This window comes from Eptesicus fuscus, chromosome 2 (genome assembly GCF_027574615.1).
Source record: "Eptesicus fuscus isolate TK198812 chromosome 2, DD_ASM_mEF_20220401, whole genome shotgun sequence".
NCBI lineage: Eukaryota > Metazoa > Chordata > Mammalia > Chiroptera > Vespertilionidae > Eptesicus > Eptesicus fuscus.
The window spans coordinates 60,573,794-60,600,574 of record NC_072474.1 but is presented as its reverse complement, the minus strand read 5'-3'; the positions used below and the strand labels follow the sequence as shown (position 1 = coordinate 60,600,574).

Sequence of the window (26,781 nt, the reverse complement as noted above, 5' to 3'; positions counted from 1 at the left end):
TAGTAATTTATCTGCAGACCTTTGAATATTTGGTTCCACTCTCTTCTGGCTTGTAGAGTTTCTGATGAGAATCCAGATGACATTCTGATGGGTTCTCCTTTGTAGGCCACTTCCTTCTTTTCCCTGGCTGCTGTGAGAATTTTTTTTCTTTGTCATTAAATCTTGACAGCTTCAATACCAAGTGCCTTGGAGAGGGCCTCTTTATATTGAGGTAACTAGGTGTTCTGTTTGCATCTTGTATTTTAGGATCTAGTTCTTTCCATAGATTTGGGAAGTTCTCATCCACTATTTGTTTGAATAGACTCTCCATTCCATGCTCCCTCTCTTCCTCCTCTGCAGTGCCTAAAATTCTTGGTTTTTCTGATAGAGTCAGATAGGTCTCATGGATATCTTTCACTTTTCTTTATGCTCAGGTCTCTCTCTCTTCTCCCTTCTGCATCATTTCTAGATTCCTATATTCAATATCACTAATTTTTTCCTCCATCTGGTTAGTTTAGTTTTCTATGTTCAATACTTCACTTTTAATCTCCTTAATTGCATGCTTCATTTCCAGGATTTCTGATTGGTTCTTTTTTAAAGTTTTAATCTCTTTGGTAAAGCATTCGTTTTGTTCATTAATTTGTTTTCTGAGTATACTGAGTTGCCTGTTAGTATTTTCTTGCATCTCGTTGTATTTTCAGAACTGCAATCTTGAAATCTCTGTCATTTATATCACATATTTCCATGTGTTCCAGCTTGCTTTCTGGAGTTTTTTCATTTTCTTTCTGGTCATCCTCATTGCTATGGTTCTCCATGGTATTTGCTGTCCTCCTTTGCTTACTCATTTATCTCTGAAGAGGTCTTTCTATTATTTTCCAATAGATGATGCTGAATCACACGATTTTTTACCGCTGTGGTCTTCCAGTCTTGAACCTCCACAGTTTCCTTAAGACAGTACAGCCGTGCTGCTTGCGGGTGGGGTTTTTGTTTGTTTGTTTGTTTTTTGCCCTCACCATAATAGCAATCCCTGACCTCTGTAGGGTCCACCGCAAGCAACCCTCCTGGGGATCATTCACAGAGGGAAACAGTGGTTCTGCCACAACAGCTTTTGATTTATAGATAATATTCTCCTGGACCTGACTCCAAGGGCAATGGGAGGCGATTTGGGGGAGTCAAGTGGCAACAGGGCTCTGTGGTTCCATTTCTTTGTCTGAAACATCACTGCCACCTTGAGAGTGGAGAACCCCCATGCTCTGTTATGCTGGCTCAGTCACTGTTCACTCCCTTGCCACTCTCTTTGCTGGGCTGCCCTCCTCCCCCGCAGCTTTCTGTTCCTCCCAGCTGAAGGAAGCATCTACTGCCACCCGCTTTCTCCCCGCTCAATATCCTGGTTGCAGGGCTGCATCTGTGGGCTATCTGCACTCTCCTCCCTTCTCACTTCCCCATTTTTTCTTGGTTGCCCACCTTTAGATGTTTTAGTGCGCAGGTCTCTCAGGTATGCGTCTGTGTTGAGCAGGGATTTCTTTGTTGAATTATAGTTGGTTAACTTGTTGAAATTTCAGGGGGAGAGGAAGAGATACACTCTCACTCATGCCGCCATTCCTCTGACGTCACTCCATAAATTGTGTTTTTATAAGTGACTTTGTAATGTGAAAATGAGTACATACAGGAAATAATTCAGTACATACAGGAAATAATTCACAGGAAAAATGTGAACGTTATGAGAGTGTTTAATTTTTCTTTTACATTGGGCTAATGTGATTTTGATTTCTCTTTATTGTAGTCTACCAAAATGAATGGCTGTGAAGACTATTGTGAAGAAAAAGAAAAAAGTGAAAGGTAAGAAAGTAATTTTTAAGTATTTATAACAATTCCATACTTATTTTAGAAGTGCTCTGAAGATTTCCTTTTAGATATTTATTTCTAAATTAAAATTTTCTTTTCCAGAAAAAATGAGAATTGTTATGTAAATTATGGAGCTATGGCTGAATATTAAGAATGTTTTAAAAACATTGTTATAAGCCCTGATCAGGTGGCTCAATTGGTTGGAGTGTCGTCCCATACACCAAAAGGTTGCAGGTTTGATTCCCAGTCAGGGCACATAACTAGGTTGCAGGTTCAATCCCTTGGGGCACATATGGAAGGCAACCAATCACTGTTTTTCTCTGTCCATTCCTCTCTCTCTAAAAAAAGCAACAATAAAAACATCCTTGGGTAAAAATTAAAAAATAAATAAATTTTTAAAAATAGTTTTAACAAGAGGTTCTAGTGACATGTGACAATGTATTTGTTATAACATTGTTCCAAAAAAGTAGTATTCTCTTGAGCATGTGGGAAAAGGGTCTAAAAGGAATATGCCAACAATGATGACATTTGATTATCTTCTGGTGTGATTATAGGTAACTTCTCTTTCTGTTTCTGATTTCCTATACTTTATAAGTTATTTACTTATAAAACAAAACCAAAGAAGGAACATTTTTAAATTCCACTATTTTTTTTCTTTTTTAAAACAATTTCTAATATAAAATAAGATTTTTTGTAACATTAAGTGATGGATCAAGAAAAGTTGTATATATTGTTAGCCAACATAGTGGTTGTACATAAATTTTGCTTCATACCAGGTGATAACCAAACAGCCACAGGGAGCTACATATTTGCATTTTCCTAGAAAAGCAAATTGATAGTGAATATTTCACTATGTAAAGTTAGACAAGGGGGTGCATATTAATGTAGAAATGTATACAATTTTATACTTAAAAGATTAGCAAATATCTGGGGCAGCTGCCAATAATTGTAGATACCAGTTCCATCCCACGGTCAGGGCAAGGGGAGGAAGGAGTAAGGGTCAATTAATATACTTTAGGTAGTAATTGGAAACACTATTAACATAAAAGTTTTATTTGCATGTTATTAATTCTTAGATTCACTTTTATTTTAACATCTCTGAAATTGTGGTAGGTCCTACAGTTAAAATACACAATATTATTTCTTTCTTAATGCATATAAATGATTAATGTCATAAATTCAAAGAACTGGCACATACTCTTTGACCTAGCAATTTTATTTCTAAGAATTGGTCCCACTACCAATTTGTGTGGAAAGACATTTCTATAATAATATTCTTTGCTATATTGTTTATAGTAGTAAAATAAAACCGTAATAGACACAAAATAAATTGGAGTATACTCCACAATGAAATGCTAAGAAGCTGTTCAAAAGAATCAGAAAGAAAAGAATAGAATGCCTAATGGACGGATCTCCAAAATACATCCTTGAAGACAAAATTTATTTCTAGAAGACAAAAGCAACCTCATGAACACAGCACTTGAAAATTCAGTGTTAATGTGACCCCCATTAATTGAAGCCGAGGAAAACATTCACCCTAAACAGCATACTTCCCGGTCATTGACATTTTGGCATGCACTAGACAAATGTACTTTGTTCAGGCTTTTACATTATCCTTTTTCATCTCTTCTTAGTGCTAAGCATTATTCTCCTACCTAATTTGTCTTTCTAGCCATTTACCTTACCAAGGAGAGGGCGTCTACTGTGCACCCCTAGAATAATGAGAACTGTACTGAGCTTTATAGCTTGAGCAAGTGCCCAGAGACAAGAGTGTCCTGCCGGCTCCTGGCTGCAGTAAAAGAATAATGTTCATCAGTAGGGACTTCTGTAAGTTAGGAAGGTGCATCCATACAGTCCAGTGGTGCAGCTGTTGGAAAACGAAAGAGCTGTACTGACACAGCTGTGCTCAGTCATCCAGGAAGAACAAACCACCACCTTCTCTATCCCTACAAGGGCTTCTTCAGTCTGAGGTTCAGAGACTTGGGATTTGTTTGAGGGGAAATTTTAAGAATTGTGGATTTGGGTCTTTTAATCAGATAATTTATTTTTAACTATCATAATCATTATAGAGGAAATGAATGGTTTTAGGACATAATATTTATATGTATTATGGACAGAATTGAAGAAAATTTTGTAAATGTGTTTATTTTCCTAGATTAATTCAAAATTCACAAGAAAGGAGGACTGATGATGATGAAATAACATGGGGGAGTGATGAATTGCCAATAGAAGCAATAAACCACGAAGATTCCAATAAAGGCAAGAATTTTATTAGCAATTTTTTCATCAAACTCGGTAGAAAAAAATAAGTGTTTGAAAATTATATTTTCAGAATATATGGATATGTTACTTCACCATATGTGAACATTACTTGGTTCTATACATAAAGTTAAATCACATAGGCAAACATCAACATTCATTTATGTAACCAGAAGTTTACACAGTTGTAAGTGAAAATTCTCAGTGGCTTGGAGTAAAACGAACACATAAATGTATACATAACTATAAATGGAAACACAGAGTCACAATTTCGCCATTCTGGAATGAGAAGGAGCACATTTTATTTACAGTAAAATAGGTAGGATGGCTCAAAGGTAGGAATGTATTACGCTTGAATCTCAACCTCGTTTTTTAAAAGCTAGCTCTTAGAGCCCATTGGTCTGCCCTTCCTATCACTGCTTCTCTCGTTTATAACTGAGTCAGTGGAGAAATGAGGTTCTTATCCAGAGTTGCATTTCTCTTCTTCATTCATATAAGGAAATGTTATACTGATGCAATAAAATACCATGGTTTTGTAATTTGAAGTTTTAGTTAAAAGAAATTAAAGAAGTGAATGAGTACTTTTGGATCTAGGTAGACTGTTGTCAGTGACAGAGCTCATCAACTCCTGCAGCCGGTGCTCTTTAGCCTCTAAGCTCCTGCTGCACTCACACTCAGCTTTTGTAAAGGTTCACGGTTATTTCATGAGTGAATTTTGACTCAAAGTTAGCCTTCACCCCAGCCAGATGTTAAGCTCCTTGAGGTATCTTGTACAGCTTTGTGTGCCCCACGGTGCCTAGAATTACAATTGCCTGTGTGTTAGCTGCATCATCAGAATACTTTAATCAACTGATTGACATAATTAAAGCTACACTTGTGCAGTCTGTTGCAAGATATCTCTGCAACTTTTTTCAGGATAACTACCTTCTGTTTTAAGCACTTTTCATAGACCAAGTGCTAAATTAGACACATGCCTATTCTAAGGCACTGATAGCACTTGTTAGAGAAACTCCTGAAGGCTCCAGCACTTCATTTGCATGGAGAAAACTATCAAATACCAGAGACACTGACACTAAGTACCCAGAGTGGGTAGATGGGGGATTGGTGTTAACTAGTACATTGCCGCATTGTAAGGAATTTCTGAAGAACCTCCCTTCCTCTTTTCCCCATGTGCTAGGAAACTCATTTAAATGCAAAATAATAGTAGAACTAAATACATTTTCATCAAGAAAACAGTGCTATTTGAGTCAAGAGCCTTAAGAATTTCTGAATAGTCAGTGAGGTGTTTCCTTGAAAATTGAGTACAAGGGCCTTGCTGTGGCCAAGATTTTCCTGTGTTGATTGTACTTACCTGCCTACTGAATAATTCTAGTTCCTTTTTAATGCTAAAGATTCTCTCACTCATGTAAAAATACATGAGGTGAAAATATACTAAATTTAATTCCCTTATTGGCTAAATCAGTTGGGAGGGTGGATTTTTTTTTTTTTAATCAACTGCTGACCTCTTATTAGATCATCCTTTTCTGACAAATGAGGAGCTCACTGCACTTCCCATCGTCAAAGTGCTTCCCTCTGGTAAATACACTGGGACCAGGTTGAAATCAGTCATTCGAATGCTGCGGGGTTTACTAGATCAAGGAATTCCTTCTAAGGAGCTGGAGGTAAGTAGCTTCTGCAAATGGTTTTTCTTTCTCAAACAAAATTGTATTCAAGGTTAGAAGAAATTTTGAAAATTCTGATAATGTCTGTTATTTTACAACTTAACTTCCAACCATAAAAACATCACCATCCACTGGGGCGGGGCGGGGGGAGGGGGGGGGCTTGCCCCGGGTGGGAATGGCTGGGGGGGTTGAAGGGATATCAATCAGGGAAAAAGGAGACATATGTAAATCTTTACACAATAAATTAAAAAATTAAATTAAATTTTTTTTAAAAAGCACCACCATCTCATCATATCTAGTAGTAAATTATGTTTTTTAAATTAGGATCCTAAACATAGTATTGATTTAAAGGGATCTCTTTAGCCACTTTGGAGCTTGATAAGTTTCCCTGAAAATTATTCTCCCCGCCTCATATGTAGAGATAAAGTATTTTTGGTGGTGGTGTTTTTTTAAGTCCAACCATCCACTAGACTTCATAATTAATACACTATAAATGTGGTTCATCATTAGCAACAGTTTCTAATTTAACAGCTCCAAGGATATACTGTTCCCCTCCATTTTCCAGAAAATATTTCTTTTTTAAGGTCTTAAGTTTAAATGTTAGAGACCTTGCCCTAGCTGGTGTGGCTCAATTGGTTGGAGTGTCTTCCCATACACCAAAAGGTGATGGTTTCAATCCTGGTCAGGACACATGGGGGAGGCAACTGATCGGTGTTTCTCTCTCTCTCTCTCTCTCTCTCTCTCTCTCTCTCTCTCTCTCTCTCTCTCTCTCTCTTTCTCTCTCTCCCCTTCCTTTCTAAGATTAATTAAAAAAATAAATGTTAGAGATCTTCCATCACACCCTATTTTATAAAGTTCTTTATTTTTCTCTATCACAGCAGCTTATTAACTTCTTCATAGCATAGATCACAGTATTTGCTTGTTTACTTCTTTACTGCCTTCTTCTCCCAATAGGGTATAAGCTCCAGGAGAGCCAAAATCATATTTTTTTCTCTCACAACTATATTCCCAATACTTATTACAGTGCCTTATATATACAGTGGGCATTTTCAGTATATATTTGGTTAACGTGTGGATGGGTGGATGGAATAAAAAGTGAAAAAAAAGTTGACTTTAGAACATAATACTGTCTAACTACAACTCTACAATATGGAATATTCTATGACCCCACAGACAATATTGTCAAGAATTTCTGCTCCAGCTTTAAGCCAAAGTTGGTTTTATAAGTTGTATTTTTTTCTAAGTTATAATTATAGACATCTTTAAACTGAATTTAAAATAAGGTATAAAGTACTACCTCATAAAGTTAGTTGACTACAACATGTGAAAGATATTTCCAACAATATATTTTAACAACTGGTGTATCAAATTAGTATTGGTAATTTAGGCTTATTTATCTTGACAAGACATAGCTATTTCTTTTTTTAAAATATATTTTTATGGATTTCAGAGAGGAAGGGAGAGGGAGAAAGAGATAGAAACATCAATGATGAGAGAGAATCATTGATCAGCTGCCTCCTGCATGCCCCACACTGGGGATCAAGCCTGCAACCTGGGCATATGCCCTGACCAGGAATCGAACCGTGACCTCTTTGTTCATTGGTCAACGCTCAACCACTGAGCCACTCCGGTCGAGCAAGACATATCTATTTTTTTTAACACTCAAAGTCTTCCCCGATCAATAGCCATTTTTGCACCCTAACACTTGCTACTCTCAACAAATTTAACTTTATTTCCTTTTTGCCTTCAGAATCTTCAAGAATTAAAACCTTTGGATCAGTGTCTAGTTGGACAAACTAAGGAAAACAGAAGGAAGAACCGATATAAAAATATACTTCCCTGTAAGTTCTAATTTGGCTTCATACTAGCCTATCTATCTCTTACTTAAGTGCACAAAGATTTATATTAGTAACAAAAAAATTTAGGTATACAGTGTGAATTCCTTTTAAAATTATCTATGTATTCTGAAAATCAATTAGAGGAATATTAAATAATTCTTCAGACACTCATGAATTATTACTAGCATTGTATTAGAAAATAATCAGTGATGCTAAATCAGTATTTTTAACAATATAAATTGTCTTCTGGTTGAACAATTTCTTAGTTCATATGTCACAACCAACATCTCTTTATCCCACTTATTGTAAGTTTAAAGAAATGTCAGTGGTATGTAACAGCTGTGTACTAGTATATGCATGTGGCACAATGGTACCACCAGGTTGCATTATTTCAGGTACCAGAAGAAAAAAAAAATCTTTTTACCCATGTTTGACTCTTATTATCAAACATTTGATTTTTTTTTAAATTATATATAAATATATGTAGGTAGCCAAAATATTAATGTCTAGCAATATCTTATAAAAAGTATCAGCCATATTTGTATATATATTATCACAATAGATTATACCATATGACACACTGACCCTATCTTTGCCAGGAAGTCATAAATCCAAAGAGAAATAACTGAACCAATAATGACAAATAATGCAATAAATAATAATACAATTGCATTTTTTCTATCAAGATGGAGAACACAAAATTCATTTTGGGAAATTTCTTATAAGAAGTGAATCTTAGGTCCTAGCTGGTTTGGCTCAGTGGATAGACTGCTGGCCTGTGGACTGAAGGGTCCTGGATTCGATTCCGGTCAAGGGCACATGCCCAGGTTGCACGCTCAATCCCCTGTAGGGGGCGTGCAGGAAGCAGCCAATCAATGATTCTCTCTCATCATTAATGTTTCTATCTCTCTCTCCCTCTCCCTTTCTCTCTGAAATCAATAAAAATATGTTTTTTAAAAAAGAAGTGAATCTTAGCACTTTAAAATGGAATAGATTATGGTTTGGCATAAAGTATATAGGAATTATTTCAGGCAAAAAGAGAGAGAGAGAGAGAGAGAGAGAGAGAGAGAGAGAAAATGGCCAGGCTATTATCTCAGAGTCAGAGTGGGATAAGTCATGAGCTCAGAACTGCTGAGTGGGTTTGTTTCAGGGACTGAGAGGTACAAGTCAAGGAATAGAAGGACAATCAATGGAGGGTTTTGAAACCCATTACTAAGAGTCATAATTTGGGAGTCACAGAAATTACCAGTTAAGTTTATAAATATTTGAAGTAGAAATGACTTCTGATGTATAAATACATACAAATTAATTACCTTGGATAAGATGGCTTATATATACTTTTCACTGGTTCAGCCTGTTTTGAAAGTTTATATTTTGACTATATAAAATTACAGTTAGACAGAGACAAGAGTCTGTATGCCTAGAGAATAAAGTGAGCTCCCTTTTTATTGTGTTTATTATTTTGGCTGCTTATTAAAAAGAATGTAGCTTAATTACATGAGCAAGAGTTAATTTTGCCAATTATATAGGGTGGCCCAAAAAATGTATACACACTTTGAATGATTACAAAATCGGTGTTTATTAACATACAGTTCATTTTCAAAATGTAAAAGAATCTACAGAAATGAGTAATTTTTTTTTTTTTTTTTTGACAATGCCTGTTTTCAAACTGATGACCATTCGGGTCCAGGCACTGCTGATAATGCGAAGCAGTGGAATTGAAAACATCAAGAATCAGTTCATTCTGTAGTTGTGCACCCCAATCCATCAACTATTGCTGGTTTTGTAACGTAAACTTTATCTTTTATATATCCCCATTAAAAAGTCTAATGGATAAAATGTCTTTGTTCATAGCTTAATCTGGCTTCACCCATTATTTCAAATCACTTAAACCTGAAAAGGAGCGAAAATTAAGTGAGTTATCAGCTCTTAAAGTGTGTATACATTGTTGGGGGACACCCTGGGTCCAAAAAAAAGTGTACACACACTTTGAATAATTATAAAGGCAGTGTTTGTACTTCAACTGTGTTTTCAAACTTCCAGTAGCCTTTTAGGATGTATTTCCTTTGTTCAAAGTTTATTCTGGCTGAAAAGAAAGAAACATCAACTGACTATCAGCCTTTGAAGTTTGTATACATGTTTTTGGGACACCCTATATTTGTAATAAGTACTTTAATAGTTTCACTGTAATACTAATTTTTGTCTTATGAAATAATTTTCCAGCATTGTCATTCATTATTAAATTCATTATTATTGTCATCATTAAAAATATGGATGGAAAAGAAGTACTATAGTTGTGTTTGTTTCTCTAGTTGGTTATTAAGAACTTCTAAATGCATTCATTAATTTATTAATTTTAATATCTTCAGCCAGATCTATGTAAATAATATCATGTTGCAAGTTAAGATGGCAGCTTGTAGCATACATGGACAATTGTACCATAAATGTTTGAGTAAATATAAAATTATTTATCCTACAATTTGAAAATATATCTTTATTGAAATGTTTGTGATTTCCTCTATGGTTATAAGGAATTTTTCATCATCTTTAACTCACCCTGTTTATAAAGCTCTTGTTTAAAAATGCATGAGATAGATGACTCTGTTTTGTGGTGGTAAATTCACAGATGATGCTACAAGAGTGCCTCTCGGAGATGAAGGTGGATATATCAACGCCAGCTTCATTAAGATACCAGTAGGGAAGGAAGAGTTTGTTTATATTGCCTGTCAAGGACCTCTCCCTACAACTGTTGGTGATTTCTGGCAGATGATTTGGGAACAAAAATCCACAGTGATAGCCATGATGACCCAAGAGGTAGAAGGGGAAAAAGTCAAATGCCAGCGCTATTGGCCTAACACCCTCGGCAAAACGACAATGGTCAGCAACAGGCTTCGGCTGGCGCTGGTGAAAATGCAGCCGCTGAAGGGCTTTGTAGTAAGAGCAATGACCCTAGAAGATATTCAGGTGAGGAAAATAAATCTTTCCATTTTCTAAGGCTTATCTCCTAGTTGGAATGCAGGCCTGGACCCTTTCCATGATCGTATCAATGTATTTCTTAAAAAAAAAAAAAAAAAAAGCCAGTGATTTCTTGGTTCCCATTTCAATGGAACTAATGCCACCTGTTATTTTTTATCTGATATAAGTTTAAATGTGACCCTCTTCTTAAATTCTGCCAGTTTCCTCCAGTATGTACTATATTAAAATGAAAATGAGAACACTGGGCTTTTAATGTGATCATCCATCTTTGCTTAGTGATGGCACAGAATGGCTCAGAGGCTGTGCACCGGAAACTCATTTTTTAAAAATCAAACCTTTAAGTAGACTCAACAAAACTGTTTTTTAAAAATCTTTAAGTAGCAGATATTCCTCCATAAAGACGTCTTGGGTAATACATGGACAATTGTAGCATAAATGTTTGTCATTCCAGTAATTCCTACTGTGGCCTCCTAACCACTGAATAAATTTAGTTGGAATTAGACAATTGGGTAGACCTTAAGTAAAGCTACTGTTTCTTCACCTCCACACTTGATTTCGCTACCCCTCCCCCCCAGGAATACTAGTTAGGAGTGAGTAATGTGTTTCCTATTGGCATTTTAGCTCTCTTAAAGAAAGTAGTTTTTCTTTCACAGAAACAAAGCATATGAGCATATTCACTCAGTTCTGCTGGCAACATGTAAATGTAGCCTGAAATTTTCGTTTGTGATTTTTTATTTTTGATTTTACAAAGAATTAAAGTTTATACCTTCTAATTCATCTACACCAGCTTACATTACCTATGCAAGCACTGTTGTTCAATATTTCTTAAATATTCAATTAAATGTTTATTTAATTAAATTAAATTTTAGAAATTAAATATTTAATCAAATATGTTTGATTATATATTTATTTAATCAAATATAAGTTTGATTATATATACATGTTTATAGAGTTCAGGTCCTGTTATGGAATTAAGGGATTCAGCAATTAGCAGCACAGACAAAAAAAAAAATTGTGACTTCATGGAGCTTACCCTCTGATGAGAGAATACTGATGCTGTGGAAAAACCGTGCAGGTGTTGAATGAGCCACATGGACATGGTGGGGGACATTTCAGTCAGGAAGAGGGAGTGCAAAGGCCCTGAGACTGAATTGTGCCTAGTGTTTTTAAAGAACCACAGAGAGATCCCCGTGGCTGGAGCAAGGTGGCCAGAAGGAGGCGGTTAGGTCTGAGAGATAGCTGGGCCAAATTATGTAGGGTTTTTAAGCCATTGCAGTAACTGGCTTTTATCTGGAGTGAATTTGAAATGGGGCCATTAAAAAAAGGTTGTTATCAAAACATATTTTTCTTTTAGGACTTCCAAAAAGCAGTTTTACCAATATTTAAAATGTGGATCTAGCGTCCTCCTTGATAAAGGCCCTCCACGTGTTTGTTGTTTGATGGCGTCTTTTTGTCTCTCATTTTCCTTTGATTTTATCTGATGGAAAAGCTAAAATTTGAAAGGACAAAATAATATTAAGAAGTAACTACATGTGAACGATATAGCATGCCTTTATATTCTTATTCTATTGTAATCGCAGACACGAGAGGTGCGACATATTTCCCATCTGAATTTCACTGCCTGGCCGGACCACGATACACCTTCTCAGCCAGACGACTTGCTCACTTTCATCTCTTATATGAGACACGTTCACAGATCAGGCCCAATCATCACCCACTGCAGCGCTGGCATCGGACGTTCAGGGACTCTGATATGCATAGACGTGGTGCTAGGATTAATCAGTCAAGATCTTGAGGTGAGGACAAGGATAGTCTGAGTGAGCATTCGACCAGAAATAATGGTAGAATCTGTTTTTATTTTTTTATTTATCTTTATTATTGGAAGTATTACAGATGTCCCCTTTTTCCCGCACCATTGACCCCCTCCACCCTGCTCCCTTTCCCTCCCCAGGCCTTCCCCTAACTATTATCTGTCCATAGCTATGCATATATAGCATATAAGTTCATTGGTTAATCTCTTCCCATCCTCCACCCCTCCCTCTGGCATATGTCAGTCTGTTCCATGCTTCAATGTCTCTGGATCTCTTTTGTCCATCAGTTTATTTTGTTCATTAGATTCCACATATGAATGAGATCATGTGATACTTGTTTTTCTCTGATTGGCTTATTTTGCTTAGCATGATACTCTCCAGGTCCTTCCATGCTGTCTCAAAGGGTAAGAGATCCTTCTTTTTTACTGCTGCATAGTATTCCATGGTGTCAGTGTACCACAATTTTTTTATCCATTCATCTACTGATGGGCATTTGGACTGTTTCCAGATGTTAGCTATTATAAATAACACTACTATAAACATAGGGGTGCATATATTTTTTCTGGTTGGTGTTTCAGGCTTCTTCGGATATATTCCTAGATATGGGATCACTGGGTCAAATGGCAGTTTCATTTTTAATTTTTTGGGGGAAACCACACTGTTTTCCACAGTGGCTGCACCAGTGATTGAGTTCTAGTTTCATGCCCTTGTGATCTGAGAAGATGCTTTATATGATTTTAATCTTCTTTAATTTGTAGACTTAGTTGGTGTCCTAACATGTGGTCTATCTTTGGGAATGTCCCATGTGCACTTGAGAAGAATGTATATCATGCAACTTTGGGGTGAAATGTTCTGCAAATGTCAATTAAATCTATTTGATCTAGTGTGTCATTTAGGGTCTCTGTTTTCTTATTAATTATTTCACCTAGAAGATCTATCCATTGGTGTCAGTGGGGTATTAATAAGTCCCCTACTATGGTTGCATTACTATTTATCTCTCTCTTAAAATCCTCCAGAAGTTTTCATATATATATATATATATATATATATATATATATATATATATGGGTGCTTCTATATTGGGTGCATATATGTTTACTAGGGTTATATCGTCTTGTTGTATTGATCCATTTAGTATAATGAAGTGGCCTTCATTGTCTTTTGTTATGGCCTTCACTTTGAAGTCTATTTTGTCAGATGTGAGTATTGCTATCCCAGATTTTTTTTCATTTCCATTTGCATGGAAAATTTTTCCCATCCCTTCACTTTTATCCTATGTGAGTCTTTTGTTCTGAGGTGGGTCTCTTATAAACAGCATATATATGGGTCATGTTTTGTTATCCATTCAGCTACCCTATGTCTTTTGATTGGAGCATTTAAGCCTTTGACATTTAAGGTTATTATTGACTAGAGGCCTGGGGCACAAATTCATGCACCAGTGGGGTCCCTTGGCCTGGCCTGCAGAATAAGGCTGAAACTGGCTCTCCAACATCCCCTGAGGGGTCCCAGATTGTGAGAGGACACAGACCAGGCCAAGGACCCCACTGGTGCACAATCAGGGCTGGGGAGGGACACGGGAGGTTGGTCAGCCCAGGAGGGATTGCGGGAGGGCTCCAGGGTGAGTAAAGCCCTTCTCGCCCAGTCCCAATCAGCCAGACCCCAGCAGCAAGCTAACTTACCAGTTGTAGCGTCTGCCCCCTAATGGTCAGTGCATGTCATAGCGACTGGTTGACCGGTCAACTGTCTCTCCCCTGGTGGTCAGTGCACATCATAGCGAGCAGTTGAGTGGCCTTAGCATATCATTAGCATATTATGCTTTGATTGGATGAAGGGACAACCAGACGACCAGATATTTAGCATATTAGGCTTTTATTATATAAGATAGGTACTTATTTGTTGCCATTTTTATTCTTTATGCCTATGTTCCTCTCTCTCTCATTATTTCTTCTTCTTCTTACAACAGTTCCTTTAGCATTTCTTGAAGTGTTATTTGGTGGTGAAACTCTTTTAGCCTTTTTTGTCTGCAAAGCTCTTTATTTCACCTTCATTTTTGAATGATAGCCTCACTGGATAGAGTAGTCTTGGATTCAGCCCCTTGCTTTTCATTACTTTGTATACTTCATTCCTGTCCCTTCTGGCCTGAAGTGTTTCTATCAATAAATCAACTGACAGTCTAATAGGAGCTCCCTTGTAGGTAACTTTCTGTTTCTCTCTTGCAGCTTTTAAGATTCTTTCTTTGTCCTTAACAGTTGCCATTTTAAATATGATGTGTCTAGGTGTGGGTCTTTTGCGTTTCATCTTGATTGGGACTCTCTGTGTTTCCTGAACCAGAGTGGCTTTTTTCTTAACCAGGTTAGGAAGATTTTGTCATTAGTTCTTAAAACAAGTTCTCTATTCCTTGCTAAGGTTCTTCTCCTGGTACCCCTGTGATGCAGATGTTGTTAAGTTTTATGTTGTGTCAAAGCTCCCTTAAACTCTCCTCCTGATTTTTGATTTCTTTTCTCATTGTAGCTCTGAATGGGTGTTTTTCTATACATTCTATTTTCTAAATTCACTGATTTGGTCCTCTGCTTCTTGTAGTCTACTATGATTTCTTCTTGTAGTCTACTATGATTTTTATTTTTTAAAGGAGGATATTTTTTCTATTGATTTTTAGAGAGAGTGAAAAAGAGGGGGAGAGAGAGAGAGAAACATCAATGTGAGAGAGACACACACCCCAACCAGGACAGGGAATCGAACCTGCAACTGAGTTACGTATCCTTGACTGGAATTGAACCTGAGACCCTTCAGTCTGCAGGCCGATGCTTTAACCCCTGAGCCAAATTGGCTAGGGCCCTTCTAGGATATTCTTTATTGCAGCTATGTCATTCTTCATTTCTACTTGATTCTTATTCATGGTTTCTACCTCTTTTTTTCATGCTGGTGTAGTTCTCATTAAGTTCCATATAGTTCTCTGGAATCTAACTTTTTAATGATGTGTTAGGATTTTGGAATTTTTTTATCAGTTTGTATGAATGCCTTAATTTTCTTACTATGCAGAATTGTTTTTTGTAAATGTTCAAAACTGCAAGGACCATAATGAAAAAGAAATAATACTTCAACTTTATATTTGTGTTACTGTTTGTTTTTTTAGCCATGTACTCAAAAGCCCCTTATGCATTTCATTCTTTATATTCTTTAGGCTTATATAAAATAAAGTCAATATTGTTATCATGCTTTTAGGGATAGAAATATTAAAGCACAAAAGAAAGTATATTTTGAAATGAACAGGCTTATACTCTTTTGTTGTTACCTATTGGTGGGAAATGTATATTTTGTTAAATAAATTAATTGGTGTTAAATAGTCTAGCTCTAAACAGTTACTCCCAATTTAAAAATTATTATGAAATAAAGCTAATGAGAGTAATAATACTTAATATTTAAATTAGTGTAAACATTACTTAGAATGATAGAATATTGAACTATACATAATATGTAATTACAATATTTGTCTTTAAAAAAATTTTTGTTAAAAGAAGTTCTATCTTACACTTTACACTCTATTATATCTACCATAATAATTTAAGTGAGACAAAACAAAATAGTCTACTTCCCCCTTGTTTCAAATTTAAATATCAGTGAAAATGAAAAGATCAGGAATTTTATTCTGAAAAGGAAAACAGGAAATTTAGTTTTCCTTTTCTTTTTTTTTTCTTTTTTCATTTGAAATTAGTCAAATTTCAGAGGGACAAGAATTTCTTTTGTGGATTTTCAAATAGAATAACCTCCCTTGATTTTTGAAAGATCATAAATGAAATTATGAAGTGATGGCAAAGTCAGTCACCAACTTATTTTGTCCATAATAGTTTGGACTGCTAGAAGGAGAAGGAGAAGGAGAATGGGGTACAGAAATATGTATAAGCCACTTGACTCTGTGAATCTTTGGCATTCAAATTGGGCTATGCTTTTTACCTAACATGGACTCTGCTTCGTTTTGTTTTGGGCAGTTTGACATCTCTGATTTAGTGCGCTGCATGAGACTACAAAGACATGGGATGGTTCAGACAGAGGTGAGTCTTGATGTCTTCTAGTAAGGATTTTCATGAAGATTCTGATATTTTAAAAGTTCTAGTTTAATCTTTTTTCTTTTGAGGGTTCCCACATTATTGTATAAATTCAAAAATTTATGGTAATGAGGGGCTTAAAAAAAATAAATAAAGCATGAGGACTAATTCAAGAAAAAGAAGACCAGCCAGCATAGGTCTATGGTTGAGCGTCAACCTATGAACCAGGAGGTCATGGTTCGATTCCGGTCAGGGCCCATGCCCGGGTTGTGGGTTCAATCCCCAATGGGGGCATGCAGGAGGCAGCTGGTCAGTGATTCTCTGTCATCATTGATGTTTCTATCTCCCTCTCCCTTCCTCTCTGAAATCAATAAAAATATTTTTTTAAAAAAAATAAGATATTTCTAGGCTATCTTTTTTCAAATATTGCCTTTTAATTTTAAAAATGAAGAAATTCAGAATTTGCACTGAATAAATTACAGAGCACGAGGTAACATGTTGGGGGCAGACATGGGGAGGTGGTGCAGAATAGCTCATAGATAGTGCCATTCCTTCTCCATATCCAACCAAAAAGATAGAAGACAACATTCTTGCTACAGAAATTCCCCAAGAGGGAATTGATTCAGCAGCATCTTCTAGAAGGCAAGAAGGCAGGCTGGGTTGCTTCACTTGGATGAGGCACTCTTAGGAACAATGAATGCGTGGGTCTATCTGTCCTCTCTTTAGAGCATTTTCATTTCACTCACCTGTAATCAAACCCGTTTCTCACTTGCTGACCTTCAAAGGGATGGCATTACCTAGAGCAGTGGTCGGCAAACTCATTAGTCAAGAGAGCGGCAAACTGCTGCTCAAAAGCCGCATGTGGCTTGCAAGCCGCAGTTTGCCGACCACTGACCTAGAGTGTCTGCTCTGAGTAGCTCCAATCTCCTTTTTGTTTGCATTGTGGGGAGGGATGTGGAAGCTATTTTCATATATCTGTAAATTCACATCTCTCTACTTCTTTAAGTATATGGAAGTTTACTATCTTTAAAAGTAAAATTTGCCTACTTTTCTTTTATATACTTTTTTAATTTAAATTAAATGTAAATATTAAGCTCCCTCACAGTCACAGATTTTATAGGTAAAGAAAACATATTGACTTGTATAAGCAGGTCTTTAGACCCAGGAAGTTAACTGGTTCGGCAGATATCATTTGTGTGCCTCCTATGTACCCACACTCCTCTAGGTGCCTGGAGCACATCTATCTATCTATCTATATATATAAAGAGGTAATATGCAAATTAGCCGGGGCACCGTAACAGTCATGATCGGTCAGGAGGAGGCTGCACGTGCAGGTGAGGCCTGGAGCAGAGAAGGAGACAGAGACAGGGGGGCCTTCCCAAGCTGCCATGGCCGAGGGCCGAGAGGAGAGGGTGGGCCTGCCCACAGCCTCTGCGGCCAAGCGCAGATCAGGAGGGGAGAGGGGAGAGGACCTTCTCGCAGCCACTGCGGCTGAGGGCAGGCTCACATGCAGCCTCCACTGCCAAGCACAGGCCCGGAGAGGAGAGGAAAGGAGAGGGCGGGCCCGCCCCACCCCCCTCCCGCAGCTGCCGCGGCTGAGGGCAGGCCTGGAGAGGAGAGGAAGGGCCTGCCTGCAGCCACTGTGGCTGAGTGCTAGTCAGGAGGGATAGGGGAGAGGGGAGAGGACCCACTCGCAGCTGCCGCGGCTGAGGGCAAAGCCTCGCCGGCAGTCCCACCTCTGCGCATGAGCTGCAGAGGAAACACCTTTTCTGACCGCTCACTGGCTAAGCTCCTGGTACACCACTTGCAGTGTTCTTGGTAACTTGGGTTATAAGAATCCAAGAAGGTGATCTAGGGTTTTTCCACCTCACTCCTGGAGGAAAAAAACGAAGGTCCGCTCCTGGAGAGGCTAAGAAATGTCATATCCTGCCCTAGCCAGTTTGGTTCAGTGGATAGAGCCTTGGCCTGCTGACCGCAGGGTCTGGGTTCGATTCTGGTCAAGGGCATGTACCTAGGTTGCAGGTTCCTCCCTGGCTGGGGCCCAGGTCAGGGCTCATGCAGGAAGCAACCAATTGAAGTGTCCCTCTCACACTGATGTTTCTCTCTGTCTTTCCCTCTCTTCCCCGCTCTCTAAAAATTAATGGAAACATATCCTCAAGTGAGGATTAGGAAGGAAGGAAGGAAGAAAGGAAGGAAGGAAGGAAGGAAGGGGAAGGAAGAAGGAAGGAAGGAAGAAAGAAAGGGAGAAAGAAAGAAAGAAAGAAAGAAAGAAAGAAGAAAGAAAGAAAGAAAGAAAGAAAGAAAGAAAGAAAGAAAGAAAAGGAAAGGAAGAAAGAAAGAGAGAGAGAAAGAAAGAGAGAAAGAGAGAAAGAAAAGAGAGAGAAAGAAAGAAAGGAAGGTCATATCCTATGAAAGACACATCTTGAAAATGCCTAAAGAAAGTTGTCATTTTTTTTGTGGTGAATAGACTCGAGTCCGTGTTGATGAAAACACCTTGGTGGCTGTGGCGGCCGGCAGTGGCAGCAGCAGCAGGGTGATGGGGGTGGCGCCTTCCCCTGATCAGCCAGGTTGCCTCCTGCAGAGGACAGTCAGTAGGACATCCCCTGCGGGCTCCTGGACTGTGAGAGGGGCAGGCTGGGCTGAGGGACCTCCACCCCTCCCACCAGTGCATGAATTTTGTGCACCAGGCCTCTAGTCAGTGAATAAAAAGAAGACCCTGTTAGAATAACAGAGACCTTCTAGTGGGATGGTGATGAGGAAGGCAGATGTAGACATATTAAATAAGTAAATTTTGAAGTCATAGGTGCTTTAGAGGGAAAACAGGTAGAGTGAGCTAAAGAGGATGAGTGGTGGCATGTTGAGGTGCTATTTTAAATAAGTGGCACCACTGAGAATAACACTCGAGCAAAGATTTGGAGCAGGTGAGAGGGGGGGGTCATGTTGATACCTGCAAGTAAAAGCCTTTCAGGCAGACAACCACCTGCATGGAAGTCAAGGTGGGAGTGGGATTATGTGTTTAAGGAAGGTCTCGGCCGGTGGCTGAGGTGGAGGGAGGAGGGGCAGGTAAGAGAGGAGATGACAGAGCCAGGACTTGGGCTTTGCTCTGAGTGAAATGGAGCCATGGCAGGGTTGTCAGTATGGAGTGACATGGTCTGACTCACATTTTAAAGGATCACTCTGGCTGCTGTGTTAAAATAAGACCCAATTTGGGGAGGAGGATGCAAGGTTAGAAGCAGGAAGGTCAGGTAGGTGGCAAGCAGTGGTGGCGCTGATTAGAATAGTAGGTGTGGCTGTAAGGAGAAGAGAAGTGGGTTTGCTGCCCTGGCCGGTATGGATCAGTTTGTTGGGCATCACCCCATGCACCAAGAGGTTGCCAGTTCAATTCCCAGTCAGGGCACATACCCAAGCTGCAGATTTGATCCCTGATAGGGGGTATGCAGAAGGCAGCCAATCAACGATTCTCTCTCTCTCCTGCTCCCTTCCTCCCTCTCTAAAAATCAATAAATTTTTTTTTTAAAGACAAGTGGTTTTGCTAACGGATTGTTTGGTGTGTGAGAGAAGATTAAGGATGAATGTGTGAAAAATATAGGCAAGTTAAAAGGCAGATGAGCAAAAAGTAAATAAAAAGTTTACTTTTATTCCTACTCTTCAGAGTTGTTAATGTTTTAAGCAATATTCTTATATTCTTCAGTCACAGGTGTGCATAATCACACACAGTGTTTTCACTGTGACTCAGCTATATTTGTTTTATACTTCCCATATAGTATATTGTGAATTGTTCAACTTATTTTCAGACACGTTCTTTGTTAAATAAGAAAACTCAAACCCCTGCACCATCAGCTTAATAGAGAATAATTTCACCAAAAATGTTAATATTCAGAAAACATTGATTTCCATATTCTTGTTCCAAATATTTAAAGAAAAGTATTTTGTGTAGCTTCCTTGGTATTAGTTTCTTGACATTTCAAAACATCAAGATGAATTCAATAAATCCAGAAGAAATTTTGTAGGAAGTTTTTCTTTATTTATTTTTTTTTCTTTTCATTATAAAAGCAAATCACACACAAAAAAAATGGAAGTAGTCCACCAATCGGAGACAGCTTCCGTTAGCACTCTGGGACATTTCTATCCCTGCCCCCACCCCCGCCCCAAGGCTTCTTCCCTTCTCATTTTATCAATCTGGTTTCTGTTTTTCATCATTTCTATGACACTGCACAATTCTCCATCCTTCTTCTCACGTTAAATATTTTCTATGTTTTCAAAATTACTCAAACCTCAAATAGTGGTGAAGCTATATTTATAAAACATTCACAGTATGCATCTAAAAATCTCTCTCTCTCTGCCCACCCTCATAGGATCAATATATTTTCTGCTACCAAGTCATCCTTTATGTCCTGACACGTCTTCAAGCTGAAGAAGAACAAAAAGATCAGCCGCAGCCTCTGAAGTGACCCTGAAAGAACAGCCTTCTGGGTGCCTTTCCGGTTCCCGCCTGAACTCCCAGCAGACGCTCCTGTTATCCATTAACAGCAAAGACCACAGGGCAGCAAGTCCACATGATAGCATTTGCTCGTTCTCCTCTACCTTAGCAAGGCTTCCTTCATAGCAGCAAATAATGGTGAATTGCTGTATTTTTTACAGCTACTTTAACCCGTGATAGTTATTTTTTAAGATTTTAACACTAACTGGATAACGCAGCTCTTAGTGACCATTACGGCAGCATTTGATTATGGTGGACATTGTTACAAGGACACATTGAGTCTTATTTTTAATGTACCAATCTTGTTTATAGAGAAATTCTTTTCCAGTATTTTAATAAAGTAGTTGTTTTTATAGGGGATACTTAAAACCAGTATTTAAGCTTTAAATGGCAATAGTGTTGGCATAGAAAAAGTAGCAGATATTTACTGAATCAATGTCTAATGTTTACTATATAGAATTTACTGTAATATATTTATATACTTTTTCATGAAAAATGGAGTGAGCAGATATGTTTGTAACTGCATCTCCTCTTTGTTATGCATCATCTCACTTTGTAAATAAAAATACACCTTAAAAAATGAACAAGCCAAAAGTGTGTGCAAAGTAAACATCTTCAGTGTGTGTGTGTGTGTGTGTGTGTGTGTGTGTGTGTGTGTGTGGAGCCAGGGGGGTGGGGGTCATTTTTTTTTTTTAGTGTGCTATTTTTTTTTAACAATATCCAGGCCCTGAGAAGGCAAGGTCTTGTGGACCCCAGATTTTCATCTCCCCATTTGGGCCCAGTGGTGCCAGCCACAGGGACCCGGGGTGCCGTCAGGAACCTGGTGGATCTTCAGGGAGGTCTGACCTAAGGGGCCGGTACTGACTGACAGGAGCTGAGACAGTCAGGCTCCCTTCCTGTTGCCTCCCTGTGGGTGGTGCCGGCTGATGGTGCCTAAACCAGACTATTTTCAAGTTCTAGTTGTGGTAAAGCTCAGAATATCTCAGATGACAAGGAGTCATGAAAGATGACACTGTCACATACCTGGGAGATGGATCATTGTTTTTGCCTGAAGGGGAAGAGATGCTCATTATTGAACGTCTGTTGCTACCTCCTGATTCTGACAGGCTCCTCCCCTCAGCGGGAGTGGCGCTGCCTCCCAGGACCCAGGAAGCTGCTTGGTTCATCCTCAGAGGCCTGACCAGTCCTGAGCTAGTTACCTCCAATTTCTGATCGTACCCGGCACATCGGTTTGCTGGGACCTGCGCCTTTGTATCTGAGGCTCCCTGGGGGTAGAAGACAATGTCAGTCAGTGCACAAAGCCCCACAGCGCTGTCTGACTCCTCACCAGGGAGCAGGTTTGAACCTATAACCCTACCTCAGAAGTGGCTTCAAATCTGTCAAAAGAAGCATCATCACCACCATATCCATCTCATTAGGGAGTTTTTATAACCTGGGTTATAGCTGAAGGTTTCATTTTAAAGGTTTCTATGGCTTTAAAAGATATTTGGAGCCTGGCTGGTGTGGCTCGGTTGGTTGGGTGTGTCATCCCTTTGCCGGTTCGATTCCCAATCAGGGCACATGCCTGGGTTTGGGGCTCACTCTGGTAGCGGGTGTGCAGGAAGCAGCCAAACCAAGTTTCTCACATTGATGTTTCTCTAAACTCTCTCTCCCTTCCTATCTAAAAAGCAATTTTAAAAATATTTTTAAAATATTTAGAAACCCATTTTGAGTGAGTTGGAGTCCTGAGGCCTTGTTTTCCTGTCACAAGCACAGGCACCGAGGCCAGCAGAGCAGGAGCCAGTACAGCTGGAGGTGATTAGCCACCATCTGAAGTCGGCAGAGATGGGAGAGGGGAAAGCTGAGGCAAGATCCCTCTCCTGGAAAGAAGGCAGCAAGGAAATGGAAACTGGGAGGGAAATGCAGTTCTCGGATTACAGCCCCTGGGAACTCCCTCGGAGTAAACATGCCCCCTCCCCCCACACCCCCACCTCCACCCCCCACACCCCCCACCCCACCCCCCCGCCCAGGCCCTGGCTGCACTGTCATGGAATGGGACTGGCCGATGGCTTGGCCACTCTGGTTCCAAAGCAGGGCAAGGCCACACAACCAGGTGGCACATGGAGGCGTTCACATGTCAAACGAGTGAATAAATACAATGGGGCTCATCACCCCCACTACATATCTCTTCCCCGCTGGACTGTAACCTAGGGTGGTGAGTCATGTAAAATATACACCCCAGCAGAATGGCTCCTTCATTTCTAGTCTAACAGTTCTGGGCAGGAGAGAGTTCAGCAGGCGGCTCTCCTCCCTCCAATTCCCAGGAACCCAGAAGGACGGAGGTTCTGTAATCCATTCGTAGCTTCCAAGGTCATCCCGGGAATCCTCTCCATTCCCCCAGCCAGAAAAGGGAAAGCGAGTGGAGGGCCACCCGGGGGGATTACATATGTGAGCTGGGCAGGCCTGGAAGCCGAACATAGGACTGCCACTCACTCACCAGCAAGAACTGGTCGAATTGTGCCCCTCGTACATGCAAGCTGGGGGGTGAATGGGGCGACCAGGTGTTTCCCTGTGACAGGCCACTCTGCTGTAGAAGAGGAAACAAATTGTGATGGAATAATTTGTAAAACTTAACTAAGTGCTATTTTCTTAAAAAATAGTATTTTAGTATAGTCCTGAGTACTGCAGGCTTAGAAACATTTTTGTCTCCAAATCAAAATTTTGGTAGGTGTCATTAGTAGAAATATTTATGAATTATGAACTAAGACTTTTGGAGTGAAACGGCTATTGAGAAAAAATCAGGTGTTTACATCTGTGGTTCCCGATTCCCTGCTAGATCTGTTGAGCTTTTTGTTGGTTTTTAATCCTCACCCGAAGATATGTTTTTCATTGATTTGAGTGAGAAGAAGGGAGAGAGAAAGAAAACATCGATATGAGAGAGAAATATTGATCGGTTGTCTCCTGCACTCACCCCAACCAGTGACCGAACCTGCAACCTAGGCATGTGCCCTGACCAGGAATTGAGCCCACAACCTTTTGGTATACAGGACAATGCTCCAACCAACTGCGCCACCTGGCCAGGACAGATCTCTTGGTTTTAAAATGACTAATTATCTAAATGCAATGTGATGAATACAAGAAATTTAAAAGAAAAAAAAAAACAGCTCACCAAAGCTATCCTCTGATCATAGATACCTTGACTGCAAGAGAATGTGCTCCCATTTTACATAATTCAGAAATATCCAAGGTAACTTGTGATGGTGGAGAAAAATGTAGGTAACATTGTGCATTGACCTGCATAGTATTTTTAAGCTAATTTAAATGTTAATATGTCAATTAGAAATTGTATTTGATTGTAAGTAACCAAAAACCAACCAAGTGAGCGTGCACAAATTAGAGATTTCTTTCCTTTAAAAAAAAAAAAAAAAAAAAACGTGTTTAGAAATAGGCAGTTTCTGGAATATCAACAGATACATAATTATCCTGGCCTTCCCTCCATGGCCTGTAAATGGCTGCTGCAGCTCCAGCTTTTACAACCACATTCCGGGAAGGAAATGGGAGGAAAAGACAGGAGAAAGGGTCAGTGCGTGCCTACTTAGGGCAAGAAAACAAACTTTTCCAGAAATCACAAGTAGACTTCCACTTATCAGCAAGAACCATATCACACGGCCATCTCTAGCTTCAAAACGGCTGTTAGCCAGGCATATTGCTGTCCTGAACAGAACCTTGGTTTCCTTACCCTGGTTGTGTAAAGACAAAGGAAACAATAGGTGCGGGAGAGCAGCAGCAGAATGCGCCTTTCCCGTTCTGCCAGCTGGCATCATCTCCGCAGTAGCGAACACTGGGTCAGCCTTTCAAACCTTCCTGACCCCGGAACTGTCTGAATGTGTAACTTGGAGAAGAGATTCACGGACGGGAAGTATTCGAAAGTAGTCTTCAGCTTTGTAAGTTTAGAAACATAATTTTATCCATTTGTCCAAAATTAGATCTATCTTAAAGGTCAGCCTGAGCAAACTCAGTGCACTCCCCGATAAGCCATGTTGCCCATTTTTTTAGCCGAGGTCCCTCCAGCAGAATCAATAAGCCTGGACAGGCAGGCCGGGCTCCTCCAGGAGGGAAAGGGCACACACACACAGACTGGTCAGAGGTGGTTAGAGGCGAAGGTGCGATGCGTCACACGGGTGCGGCTGAATCACCCTTTCCACCCGAGGACTGTGATGCACAGGGACAAGCGGGGGCAGAACGCTTACCGCTCACTCCCCAGGTATCCATCCGAACAGCTGTTTTCACACTACCTACACTTCAGAGTGTTTGGGATGTTTGTTTGTTTTCAAAAAAAGAAACTGAAGTCCGAAGGGGCTGTCACTTGCCCAAATAGCAGAGCTAGGATTCAATTCCACGTCTGCCTTCCACCCACAACTCCAGAGGCGCTCTAGCCTTTCCCAGGGAGCCAGCCGGTAGCCCTGGCCACGCCCGTGCTCCCCCCTCTGCAGCGCGCAGCCCTCACCGCCCACCTGGCTCCTTTCCAGACAGAGAGCTGGGCTCCGTCCCCTTGACCTTACTTCCCTGGCCCCACCTCTCCTGAGCTTCTTGTAGGCCCTGGCTTTTAGGAACTCGTGGTTATTTAGATCAGTTGTTAGAATCCCGTTTATTCAGGTAGAGCTTTTTCATAGTTACATCCTAAAGCCTCCGGGCTACGGGTGTCCAGGTCTTCTCAGTAACACATGTACAAACCTTCCCTGTGTCCAGGTCTTCTCAGTAACACATGTGCGAACCTTCCCTGGAGATGGAAGGCTTCTGACGTGACGGCTTTCAAACCCTGGCACTGATTGGCGTTGTTTCTGTCTTAGCCAATGGCTTTTGGCAGACCTGTCCCCGCAGTGTCCTGACTATGGTAAATGCTGGCCACGCTGACCAGCTAGTTGATCCTTTCAGAACAGAGTGTTGGATTTTACCATTAAGTTCCTCCGCAGAGAAACAATTTAGAAATTCACTTTTTGGTGCAGTCTTTACAGCTCATGGTCATGCTCATTTCAGACCTGGGATCTCTGTTAACGCTCAGCTCTACCGTGTTCAGCGCGATGATCTCTTCCCCACTGGACTGTAACCCAGGGGTGGGGAGCGTCCGGCCCGCGGGCTGATAAGGCCGCAAAATCGCTTGGTCTGGCCCTGCCGAGGCATTAGGGGTGAGTTAACTAAATGTTTGACCAAATATCGCAATATAATTTTAAGTTGATAATGTGTATGGCCCTCGAATGAGGTGACAAACATCCAGATGGCCCTTGGCAGAGAAGAGGTTCCCCACAAGCAGGAGCCCTCCCGCCTGGTTACTGCTGCTGTGCCCTGTGTCTGTGCACGACGCGGACCAGCTTCTCAGCCCCTCCCGTTTGCAGGTGGGTAAATGGGAATCCCCCCGGGCCAGGCAGCCCTGAGGATTAACAACCGGGGCAAAGGTCTGCAGAGTTTCCTTCCATGTAAATACACCGGTGACACCCCATGGGGCTCTTTCTGGGCCACCACAAAGGTGTGCTCCGTTGTTGTGAAACCACCACAATAATCATGGTCATTATATTAACCCACGAGTTCTTGGGAATACTGACAAAATAAAATGGTAAAGATTTATCTCAGACAACACACTTTCTTACACATTTCAAAACTTACAAATGAGAATAGACAGAAAAAAAAATGGAACCAAATGGAATCCCGACCCCCCAAAAAATATATTATATAGGAAGTTAGGTGATAAAGGAGGCATTTCAAATCAGTAAAGAAAAGATGAATGAGTCAATATGTGATATTGGGACAATTAATCATAAAAAGATTACGTTCTTAACACACCATACAGAAAGATAAATTCAAAATGGGATAAAATATGTACATGCCTAGTTTTTCATAAAATCAAGATAAAAG

The 26,781-nt window shown here is 39.9% G+C and overlaps 1 protein-coding gene across 1 annotated transcript in view; it reads left to right on the top strand.

The window, feature by feature from the left end:
- Positions 1 to 21,480, top strand: part of PTPN13 (protein tyrosine phosphatase non-receptor type 13) — a 207,278-nt gene extending 185,798 nt beyond the window's left edge. Inside the window, exons 41-48 of the mRNA XM_054727633.1 lie at positions 1,763 to 1,818; positions 3,980 to 4,083; positions 5,596 to 5,744; positions 7,495 to 7,585; positions 10,209 to 10,546; positions 12,139 to 12,354; positions 16,356 to 16,418; positions 20,768 to 21,480. Coding sequence (XP_054583608.1) covers positions 1,763 to 1,818; positions 3,980 to 4,083; positions 5,596 to 5,744; positions 7,495 to 7,585; positions 10,209 to 10,546; positions 12,139 to 12,354; positions 16,356 to 16,418; positions 20,768 to 20,863 — 1,113 coding nt within the window. The 3' untranslated portion in view covers positions 20,864 to 21,480. The remainder of the gene's footprint in view (positions 1 to 1,762; positions 1,819 to 3,979; positions 4,084 to 5,595; positions 5,745 to 7,494; positions 7,586 to 10,208; positions 10,547 to 12,138; positions 12,355 to 16,355; positions 16,419 to 20,767) is intronic.
- Positions 21,481 to 26,781: the final 5,301 nt, after the last annotated feature.